This window comes from Cetorhinus maximus, chromosome 19 (genome assembly GCF_964194155.1).
Source record: "Cetorhinus maximus chromosome 19, sCetMax3.hap1.1, whole genome shotgun sequence".
In the NCBI taxonomy this organism is placed as follows: Eukaryota; Metazoa; Chordata; class Chondrichthyes; order Lamniformes; family Cetorhinidae; genus Cetorhinus; species Cetorhinus maximus.
The window spans coordinates 48274977-48287097 of NC_135897.1; the positions used below are offsets into that span (position 1 = coordinate 48274977).

Sequence of the window (12121 nt, forward strand, 5' to 3'; positions counted from 1 at the left end):
GGAGACTGATGTATAAAAAATTTCACTCAATGATGCTGGACATGTTCTAGGGTATTGCTGTTACAGCAGAATTTTAGTTCTTTACAAGGCTCCGAATGACATAGAATAATAGCGCTTGGCTTTTAAACAATAGCTTGAAAAAATTATGACAAAGCTGGGCATTATCTGTTCAGTTGTGGTTATCAAAGTTCAAAGAATATTCTTAATAGTCCTCTAAAAAAGGATATTTCTCCTACATAGCAATCGTCATTATGCTAAATAATGAATTCAGCAAGCTGAATAATAAACAAGATTTTTGATTTTCATTGAACAATGTACGGAATTACAGAATGTGGTCCCCAAAATGCTGACAAAGCATCCTAAAAGCACCATAGTCAAATCAATAAAAATGTAATAAAATTTGAATTTCATTTATTGTTGGTGATTTTCCAACAATGCATCACCCACTGACAACACACAGCAGCAAATTGCAGGTGCACAGCATGTACCAGGAAAATTACCCTTACTCAGCCTTTGACACAAAGAATGGTATTTCACTGATAGATAGAAAACAGATCTTCAGCAGAAAGGAAGAAGATCAGAAAAGTGACTGAAGTCTTGGTCAAAGAGGTGGGTTTTGAAATGTTTGTAAAAATGGAGCAGAAAAAAGGTTGAGAGAGAGAATTCCATGAAGTACGACTCAGATGGCTGAAGACACTGCCAGCAAATGATCGGATGAAGTGATAATGGTTAAGGTCGAGAATGTACCACCTGAGAGTGTGGTGAAGGCAGGTTCAATCGAGGCATTCAAAAGGGAAGTAGACTGTCATTTGAAGAGGAAGAATGTATAGGGTTATAGGGAGAAGGCGGGAGAATGGCACTAAGTGAATTGTTCATTCAGAGGGCTGGTGCAGACATGATGCATCAAATGGCCTCCTATTGCACTGTTAACAATTCTGAGATGTGCAAAAGGGCATAGCCAGAGGAATTTGGAAAGGAAATTGTAAGACTGGAGGTGGAAGAAATAGATTGGAAACATTTAAAAACTAGGATGAGGAGCTTAAATTTAACATACCAGGGAGTTGGGGAGCTAATGTAGGTCAGCAAGGACAAGGATGAAGGGTGAGCAGGGTCTAATGTAGCACAGCAAAGCTTTGCTCAAGGTGCACTTTCTAAATGGAGGTCAGTAATCAGTATTGGGGTAGTTGAATCATGTGCGACAAAGGCATGCATGAGGATATCAGTGGTGGTCGGACAAAGGTGAGGAAAGAAGTGGGGCATGTAGTGGAGGTGGAAGTAAGCAGTCCTTGTGAGGCAATATGAAGTCTGAAACTAAGCTCAAGATTGAACAGAACTTCAAGATTGTGCACAATTTAATTTTAGCCCAAGACAGTGACGGGGGTGGGGAAGCATCTGATGGCAAAAGAGTCTAGTTTGTGGCAGAGACTGAAAACAGATTCCGCAGGGCCTACCCAGGTGACAGTAGGGAATAGAGGACAAAGCCTTACTGAGGATGTGCTCACTACATTTGGAAAGAAGTCACTGAAGGAGATGTGTTGAGTGCAATCAGAGAGAATGAGGAGGGATAAAGCATGACAATCACGATCAAAAAGATGGTGTTGTTTCTTTAACTAGAACCACATTGGCTTTGAGAAGCCAGGATTGAGGGGATTCAAACATGGAATTATGGGAGTGATGGGCATGTAGCTGGGAGATAACAGGCTCTCAACAGGGGAAGGGTCATTGGAGATGACACAGAAATTACCACTGATATCAACTATCCTAATTATAAATAAATGGAATGTGATTCCAAAACATCAGCAAATATCACAGGATCCCATAAAATAAAAGCAGAATTTGATATATTCAGAAACTAAATCAGTGGCTCAAATGATAAAAGATAGATACTGGCTAGAAAATCAGTCCAAGATTTTAAAAGATTAATGTTACACAGAGTTTATGGTGTAATAATTTAAATCTTAGGAGCTCTTCAGGCACTGGTTACTGAGGTTGCCACCATAGTTTCTGTTGTATGCAGCTGGCCCGCTTTTTAGCATTAATCTGCTTCTGAAGCAGTTTTGTCTCAAGAAAATGAACTATTAAAACAAAGCACTCATGTAAAGATGTGAATCTGATCCATGACCATTTTTAAATTTCTGCAAGACTTATTTTCTGCAAGATTCTGATTTTGGTTTTTAAGATCTGATTACACTTCTAAAGGTGGTTTTATATCTTCCGGAGCTGTAGCAACTCTGATTTCCCACCTGCAAGTTTTATGCAATCATGTTTCTGAAAGAAAGCTGAATAGGACGTTAACACACATCAAAGAATTTTTTTATACTGGAGCAAATCAAATGAAGTATTTGTTAAAGAAACTTGTAGTAACAGAAAACACCATTGGATTTCTCTGCTGTGTTACATACTACCTTAGTTTAATAAAAATATTCTGAGTCTTAATGTGTGCTTCAATACTATTGTAAAATGGATTGCTGGAATTGTGTATATTCAAGACAAAACATTTTTGTATTTAGCAGTCAGACTAACACATATCTAATCCCTACATGAATCAGATCCCAGCACAGAATGCCACAATCTCAAAGCCCTTTCATTCGCCAACAACATTTTTACATATCTGCAGTGTATTTTTACTGATGATTGATGTTTGTTACTATTCTTTAGCAATACATATTTAGTACTTAGTACTTCAGTATTCAGTGCTTCGTACTTAAATGAAAATAGCATGTAAATAAATAAATGGGAATCGGGTACTGAAATTTAGTTTTTTATATGAAGCCCACAAAAATCCTATGACTTTTTTGTCAAAATTGCAAAGCATAAAAATTCATTCTAAAAAGTATTGACTATGAAACATTGCATTTAGAACACAACCTTCAACATTGTATCGAAACCTCTTGCGCTGAACAAACACTTTGAAGTTTTTAGCAGAGCAGTAATTCATTTAATGCACAAAGTCACATTTACTTTATTGGATCTACTGAGATCAAAGGCTATGATTAGCATAATTGTAATTGAATGTTATGGGCAGTACATTATAGACAGTACAAATAACATCATGACTTTAGCTGTGAAATCATTATCTGGATTGGGAACAAATCTATAAGCTATTGAGTAAAGCAAGAATATTTCTCATACCTATATTTCATCCCTGTCTGTTTTGCTGTTGACTCCTTCAGAGAGATGTGGTGCTGAGGTATGAAGTGTCCCAGACTCCGGGCAATGATAGCAACCGTCCGAAATTTTGCACGGGCCCCATTCCCTAATTTCGGGCTGCTGGGGTTTTGCTTGTGCCTGTCCTCATTACTCCGTGCCTTCAAATTATGATCGGTGCAAGCAATTGAGACTTGCATTTTTGTTTGTTAGTGCTGCTGAATCAAAATACTAACCTCAAGTCAACAAACCAGCTGCTTTGCACTAGTATAACACTTGCGGGGCAGCAAAGAGAGATGTTGGTTTAATCCAGAGAGGCAGTAATTAGCAAAGCATCGCATCACAGCTACTTGAGTGCTATACTCAGTCCAGATAAGTGCCAGTCAACGCAGCTAAGATTGATGCAGGACACCGAATGACACTGTGCCCATACAAAATATTGAAATCTTTTCACACAGCATTAAGCTTTCCCCCTACTTTACACTTTCCTCCTTCCGCCAAATCTGCAGTCATTTAGCTCTTTGGTGAAGAAAGAACTCAGCACTTGAATGTTATGCAGCCTGAATTTCCCATCGCTCTGCCTTTGGTTGCCTGCAGATTTTGCACAATGTGAACGAGCTCCTCCCACGTCCTCGCCAAGCCCCCAGATGCTATTTCACATTTCCCCCCGGCACCAGTAGGTTGCATGCTTTCCTGACACACTCTTAACTCTTTAATTGGAACTGCTGAGCGGACAAGTTGTGAAAGATTCAAAAAAAAATCTCACTCGCGGTCTCAAAGGAAACACACCGAGGGTACAGCAATCGTTTTAAAATAATAGCCCACGAAGGACCGATGAGGATTTACTAATGCTGCCTGTTATTATATCGGACCTCAGGCATTGAGAAACAATAGAAAGCTGACGTATTTCAGGATTTCTTGACAGATTGCATTGTTATTACAAAGTAATAAGCGGGAAGGGTCTGCTCTGAGCCCCTGGTGTGCGGGCATCAGCAATTCGCTTTTCAGCTATATCAATTTTCAATGAAGACACAACCTAGTACACAGCAGTGCGAAAAAAAATCCCTGTACAGGAATCTCAGAGTGCTTCAGCACAGAAGCAGGCCATTCGGCCCATCGTGCTTAATCTGGTTCCTTGATAGAGCTATCCCATTAGTTCCACTTCACTGCTCTTCCCCCATTGCTTTGTTTTTCTCCCTTCAAGTATTTGTACGATTCTCTTCTGAAAAGTACTATTCAATCTGTTCCCACCATCCCACTCAGGCTTACCTTCCAGATCACAACTCATTGCATAAGAAGTTTTCTCAAGTTGCCTTTGTGTTTTTCTGCCAATCATCTTAAACCTGTGTCCTCTGCTTATTAATCTTTCTGCCACTAGAAACTGTTCCTCCGTATTTACTCAGTCAAAGCAGTTCATGATTTGGAACACCGCCATTAAATCTCTTAACATTCTCTTTTCTAATGAGGGCAACCTCAGCTTCTCCACACATCTGAAGTCTCTCATCCCTGATACCATTCGAGTAAATCTCTTCTGCACCTTCCTTAAGAGGTTGGCATCCTAAAAGATGGTGCCCAGAAAAATACCCCAGATGAGGGTTTTATAAAGGTTAATAAGCAGAGGATACAGATTTAAGATGATTGCAAACATGATTTTAGGTGCTTCTCAGAAGCTGGGAATGTTACACTTTCTGTTAGGGAGACATGGTTTATGGCTTAGTCTTGGCTACCCTGATAAGAGAGGGCAGAGGGCCAAAACCAAATATTGCAAAAGGTCATAAAACCAACACCAAAGCAATTTGAGGCCGGCATACGTGGAACCTGTATAATTAGATGATGGGATTTTTGTTGTAAATCATTGATTAGTTAATGGCTTTAATGGTATAAAATTAAGCGATTGTGTGTGTGCATGCGTCTGTGTGTGATGCTGCAGTCACCTGTCCTCGGTCTGTCCATGTATATCAGGTCAATTCTGCACCCTGAAAGAAGAAAGATTTTGTGTGCAAGACTATTTCGGCACATTCACTCCTGCATCTGCAGGGGTGGTAGAGACATTAGTGCTGAATTCAGAAGTCCTGATGTTGTGGTTTTGTTTAATTGCAGTCGTGCTTTTCTATTCTTTGAGTAGAAATAAATAGGGAAACAACACTTACTTGCCAATGAACTCGCAGCATGAATTTGATTGCCTATATGTAGTGTTTCACTTTACAATGTGCACATGCTCACTGATCTCACACGAGCACCAATCATCAGATAATGATGAAACTGAGAGATAAATGGAAGTGTTTGAAGCCTGCTGACAGGAATAATGTGACTACATCCCTGAAGGATATACAACATGGTGTATTTAGACTTCCAAAAAGCATTTGATAATGTTCCACATGATAGACTCTGATGTAAACTCAAAGGTGTCGGGATCCAGGATGAAACCTGGTATAGACAAAAAAATTGCTGAAGGTTAGAAAATGGTAGATTGCGGTTAGAGGACTGCAGGGCAGTATTGTGCACAGTGCCCTAGGGGTCAGTTTTGGGATTACTACTGTTTCCAATTAATATTAAAGGAGATTAACCAGAACTGAGGGAATACAAAATCCGTTAGTGGGCAGAATGTTTTTGGGCCAAAGGAGGTGATCCTGTAGGAGTATTTAAATCGTAAACGCTATGAGAAAGTTTCATCCAAAAAACTATTTTAAATTACAAAATGAGAGTAGGATGAGGAACACAGCTTCAAATTAACAAAAAGCAATTTAACGAATAATATCAGGAAGTTCCTTTTCACAGAATGATGAACACTTGGAAAGGACTTCCACAGTGGTGGAGGCAAAAACCTGGGGCAGGATTTTCAGGTCGTCAGGCGGGTGCGGCAGGCGGGCCCAGGTGCAGGCAGGAAACAATCTGCCACCCGCAATCGGCCCCCGGCCGCCATTTCACGCTGGCTGGCCAATTAACGGCCAGCTAGCATGAAAAGCACGCTGAAAGGCTCAGCACTGCCGGGGTGGAGGCGGGGGGTGCGGGGTGGGTGAGTTCTAATGTCTGTGCAAGGGCGAGGGAGCGTGCACTGAAAGCTCCCCGTAGGCCGGAAGCTACCTCAGGGAGCTGAACAATTTTAAAATCAAAAATAAAGATTTATAAAATCTGAAAAAAATGTCCCGACATGGGACTAGCTCACAATAACATGAACAGAATAAAAATTCTGCCCAAAAATTTATGTTTATTTTTTATTTAATTGTGCCCGTGGATGAGGTTTGCTAAAAAATCAAAAGGCCACCTGGTCGATTCGCCCGCCTGCCAGACGTAAGGTTGAATGGTCGGTGAAAAATATGTTTAAATTAATTGATTAAGGGCCTTAATAGGCCTCTTAATTGTCAGCGGCCATGCTGCCGACTCTCATGCGCGCCCACCAACCAAAACATCACGTGTGTGCGTGATGACATTGGGATGCTCGCATGACGTCATCGCGCACTATTTTACGCACAATTGGGTCAGGCGTGCACCCACCCATGGGACGGAAAATCTGGAATCATTTAAGAAACAATTAAATGAAATGGGGGTTAAATGTATAGTTGTTCAGGATGGATTAAAATTAGGCCAAATAGCTTTGCTAATCTATATGTATCTCTTGATCTTAGAATTCTAGCATTTTCTAATTATGTCAATTGTTATGTAAAGAAAAATGAAGCAGCAGACTTTGACAATGCAACCTCTGATTTACAGCAAACATTTAAAATTATAATTGAGGTGGCAGGTTTATATTTCGAATGTAATGAGTCACTCCCTCTTAAGGCTAAAATCAATTGCATCTCCAAGTCTCAGAGAAGTATCCGTGCATGTGAGTTGAAGTGAGTGAAGTGGAGTTATAACATTGGTTGTGCACTGCTGCAAATTGCACTGAGGTTGACCACAAAGAACCTTTGTGCATGGATGCTTCAATGCACGCGTGAAACCTGTTCCCAAGTAGTGAACTTTCCATGTCCGGAAAGTACTAACAGGAATATCACTTCGCTAATTATGCTAAAAAAAATCCATACAAAGTTTTGAAAGTTTACAGGAATGTCAACAGACTGCCTGGGCAGTTCACATATGACTTCTTGCAGGGACAGAATCATATTGTAGCTGGTGTAAATTCAGAGTGCTTATGAGACAGCCTCATGATGAATTGATACACTGCTTGCCTTTTCTGCTGATAGGATTCAGACCAGGACTTAACTCTCAAGATATAATGCCACTTTCACACTGATGCATACTTGGAACTATTCCACATTGATTCTGCCACTTTGAGAGTATAACTGCAGTACCAACAGACTGTGTATTTAAATAACAAAACAGTAATGTGTTAGAATCATATCTCTCAAGGCTGAATTTTTCTTTCACAAAATGGCAGGACATGGCATGATCTGGACATTTGAATGTTAACTTGCGATTTTTTTTTAAAAGGTCATAAGATCACCTTGGAACTATCAACAAGCAGGCCCCTTCCGAGAAATCACCTGACCTAGAAGGAGTTATTTGTTCGTTTTGAACTGCAAAGCATTTAATTAATGAGAAACTGGAAGACAAAAAGGCAATCACATGGCAGAAGCAAACCTTAAATTTGAACCTGTGGTTTTGCTTTCAGTCTTATTGGGGAACAAGCTGAGGAAGGAAGGCTACTATAGTGGCTACCCCTCTCTACCTTGCCTAAAATTTTGTGTGGCTATCAACCTGTAGCCAGAGAACCCCCATCTGAGTGTAACTAGTCTGCATTTGGACCTGCAAAGCTGAGGCCAGTTTGTGAAAACTTCCAGACATCCACAGGGCCATCAGCCCACCTTCACACGAGAGAACTCCAGGTTGACGGCACTGCGGCCCTGTGGATTTTACCCTTTACTTTATAACGCCCATCCTCCAAAGCCCATCTCTGCAGAGAGACTTGATCTATTTGCCTTTTGTTTGTCTGTGTGTGTGTCTGTGTTTGTGTGAGGAATTCTTTAGGAAGAGATAGATAGTTATTCCTCCTGGTTACAGTTGTGTGTTAACCAGCAACTTGTTAAAAGAAGTTTTGTTGTAAAATAAATTAATCATTCTGCATTTTTTGAAAGAAGTTAGAGTCTCTTTTCTTCTGGGTACTTGAAGTCTAGGTACACAACTGGTCATTTTAGTGAGAAAATTAAACATTTAAATTAATGGTACAGTCATAACAAATGTGAAGTTCACTCAGTAGGTCAAAGAGCTCCCACTAGTTACAACATCCACTGTTTAAATTCAAAACAAAAACTGGTGTTTTTAACTCCCCCTAATTGGCAGGAATGGAGTGGAGGAACAGTTAAAAAGGAGCAGCTTCATTTCACAATCCATTCCCAATGATCCACAATTTGAATACCAATGATATTGCTGGTAGACAAGGCTTGCAACGGCTCTGGTAGGGATCACATTACTAAAAGCAAATTGGAGTCCCTTGACTCGTAGGAATCTGCAGTGGAATTTTGGCTGGCCCCTTAGTGAAGAGCTTGCCTTGATCACCCCACCAGGTAAACCAATCAGTCTGCTAGCAAAGCTAAGGTAAGTTTAAAACAAAACCATAGTGAGGCCTGGAGGAGCAGGAGTGCTCCTCTGGACACCACAAGGAAAGTCCAGCCTTCTTCTATCTCATGCTCCCTTCCCCTCTCCAACCATGAATGCCTGCAAATGCTCCCCACCCTCCCTTCCCAGATTAACAATGTTGCTAGCAGGCTTCTTCTGATGCCAGCAGTTGGCCTCTGCACCTGCTTTTCATTTTTCCCACCAACCAGCTGAAACTTTCTGTCAGAAGTGGCCAGGCAACTAACCTAGTGGCACTTCATCAAGGGCTGATAGGTAAAATAAGTTTTCTGACTCATACTTCCATGTGAGATTCCTACTGGGAGTTAATCGGCCTATATCACATTATTGCAGAGGGATTTGAACCCATCAGAATTCAAACAAGGTTCCAGTCAATCTGAGTCAATTTTTTGACAAGTGAGTTGAGTAGAAACTTCAAGAAACGAATGAAGTTCTTTTGTCACGTATTGATGTTTAAAGTAGGTCAAAATATTCTGGGCAACTAGCTAGATGTAAATCAAGAACCTGGACATTCAAGGCTCCCAAAAGGGAGCTGTCCTTTTTTAACTTTCCTTATTGTCTCATTACAATACATATGCCACTACAGTTGTAACAGTATATTTAGCATCATCAGTGGTCTGTATAGACAGGTTCTAGTTCGATTCCTGCTTCCCCAAATCTGACATGTGCTTCATATGAGCTCCATGCAAAGGGAAGTTTTGCTACAGCTATACAAAGTCCCAGTTAGACCACATCTGATGTACTGTGTACAGTTCTGGGCCCCACACCTTAGAAAAAATACGTTGACATGGAAGGAGTGCAGTGCAGATTCAACAGAATGCTTGCTACCAGGGCTCCATTGGTTAGTAATGAGAGATTACATAAACTTGGTTTGTATTCCATGCAATGTAAAAAGTTGAAGGGTAATTTTGATTTAGGATTTTTAGGATCCTGAAAGCAATTGATAGAGAAGATGGCAAATAACATTTTCCATGCATAGGTGAGTCTAGGACCTTGGTACATAACCTTAAAATCAGAGCCAGGCCATTCAGGAGCAAAGTTAAGAAACACATCTCCATGAAAAGGTTGGAATTCTCTTCCTTTAAAAAAGTAGATGCAAGCACAATTAATCATCTGAGATCTGAAATCAATAGAATTTTGTGGGCCAAAGGCATTAAGTGAAATTGCCCAAAGCAGATGGATAGATTTAGATCATCTATGATCTCATTGAAAGCAGAACAAGGGACTGGATTAGCCCACTGCTGTTCCTATGCTCCCAATTCTTCAGGTTTCCAGAATCAAACATCTTTTCTCCTCTTCAATTTTTTTCTTTCTATCATCACTCTCAACAATCATCACATCCCTTCTTAGTAAATGCCTAATCCAATTAATTTGGTTTCTTCTGATATATGCATTTGGTATCATTGCCACCTCTTTACTTTTCTTGTCTAACCATTTTGCTTGATCCATGAGTCTCCAAACTCACATCTCCAAGCTCGTTAGGTTGTACATAATTATATAGAATTTACAGCACAGATTCCAGGCCTCCTATTTCTTCAATGTCCTCGTTTCAGCACAATGCAGCAACAAGCTTCATATCAAACTACTCACTAATCTTAAGATAAAAGCAAAAAACTGCGGATGCTGGAAATCCAAAACAAAAACAAAAATAAAAATACCTGGAAAAACTCAGCAGGTCTGACAGCATCTGCGGAGAGGAACTCACTAATCTTTTCTTCAGTTCTCTGTTTAATTGACCAGCCAATATCCTCTTCCTTCTGGTAAGTGACAATCGTCTCAGAGTAATCCTAGCTCTCGCCTTGTGGGCATAACTGCCATCTTCAATCCTTATGCTTCTGTATCTTACCTGATCCAATGATTCCTCATTTATTAAACTGGGCCTGAATTTCACGCTTGGCGTGCGCGCCAAGTCAGCGGGAGAGGAAGCGGATGTGGAATCCGTTTCCAGCCATGTTCGCGTTGCAAATGCAATTTCATGCTGGATGATCAATTAAAGTCTGCCAAGCGTCCTTCTCAATGGTCGGGAGGGCTGGGTGGGGGCGGGAGCCTGTCGGGCGCCAGGTCCACTGGCGACCCAGCGGGTGCTTTAAAACCGGCAGAGGCAGCTCCCTGAAGGCTGCCAGGGGAGGATCTTTGCAGTCTGTCATTTCACTCAAACAATAGCCTCATCTGCAGCTGGAAACGTCAAGCAGGAGGGCAAGTTGGGTGGGCACTCGGCCCTCTGTTTCTCAGACGAATCCCTTGCGGTCCTTGTGGAGGAGGTTGGTGTCAGGCGGGACACTCTAGTACCCAGGGATGGCAGGAGGAGGCCACCGTACCTGACCAAAAAAGCCTGGGAGGAGGTGGCAGCTGAGGTCAGCGACCACGACTTGTGCTGCGCACATGGGTGCAGTGCTGCAAAAGGTTTAACGGTCTGCTGCGCTTGGCAAGGGCGAATACTGAGTTGGCATGGATCAGTGTGGAGGAGTGCTAAGGGCTGGCCACCCACCCATGGAGCTCAGGGGTGTTAGAGCCTAAGTACCAACTGTCATTGACAACAGAGCCAGCCAAGGGAGTGAGCACTAGCTGTTTGGCCTGAGTACCTTGCGGGTCGAGGCCCACAACTCAGGTGTGCCCTGCAATGTGTCCCAGAGTGGGTGTTTTGCCAGGCTGCAATGGCGCTGCAGGTAGAGAGTGGACAAATTCAATGCTCCTTTGTCATTTCAGGAGAAGAGAAGCCATAACACCAATGGAAGAACTAAGACGCATTTCACTAAGATAAAAGTAAAATACTGCGGATGCTGGAAATCTAAAACAAAAACAAAAATAGCTGGGAAAACTCAGCAGGTCTGACAGCATATGTGGAGAGGAATACAGAGTTAACATTTCGAGTCCGTATGATTCTTCATCATAACGCATTTCACGCTTGGCAGACTTTAATTGATCATCCAGCATGAAATCGTGTTTGCAATGCGAACATGGCTGGAAACGGATTCCACATCCGCTTCCTCTCCCGCTGACTTGGTGCACACACCAAGCGTGAAATTCAGGCCCAGTTTAATAAATGAGGAATAATTGGATCAGGTGAGATACAGAAGCATAAGAATTGAAGATGGCAGTTATGCCCATAAGTCAAGAGCTAGGAGGTCCTCCAAAACTCTTCATTCTGATGAGGTACGAGATGGATGCCTTGGAGATGGAGTGCCGCCAACCACCTCGTTCAACTGGTCGTGGAGAGGCGGGTCTCTGAAGAAGGTAAGAGCGCAGTGCACAGAGGTGAGAGTGTTGGATTGTGCAAACATTCTTGTGTAGTCTCATCCTCAATGGGAGCCTCAACCTTGGAGACCCGTTGATCATTGAAAGGGGATAGCACCATGGTGCAGATCTCCACTGTCTCACCAGGGTGCCTGGCATACACAGT

General features: G+C 41.8%; 1 protein-coding gene across 2 annotated transcripts in view; it reads right to left on the bottom strand.

Moving 5' to 3' along the window:
- The window catches only part of kcnab1a (potassium voltage-gated channel subfamily A regulatory beta subunit 1a), a 407972-nt gene that overhangs the window by 296307 nt on the left and 99544 nt on the right, over positions 1-12121 (bottom strand). The window contains exon 1 of one of the 2 annotated variants that reach the window (XM_078563806.1): positions 3133-3751. The exons of the other annotated variant lie outside the window; for it this stretch is intronic. Within the exon in view, the coding sequence (XP_078419932.1) occupies positions 3133-3347 (215 nt within the window). The 5' untranslated portion in view covers positions 3348-3751. Of the gene's footprint in view, positions 1-3132; positions 3752-12121 lie in introns of those variants that run through there. 2 annotated transcript variants of the gene reach the window in all.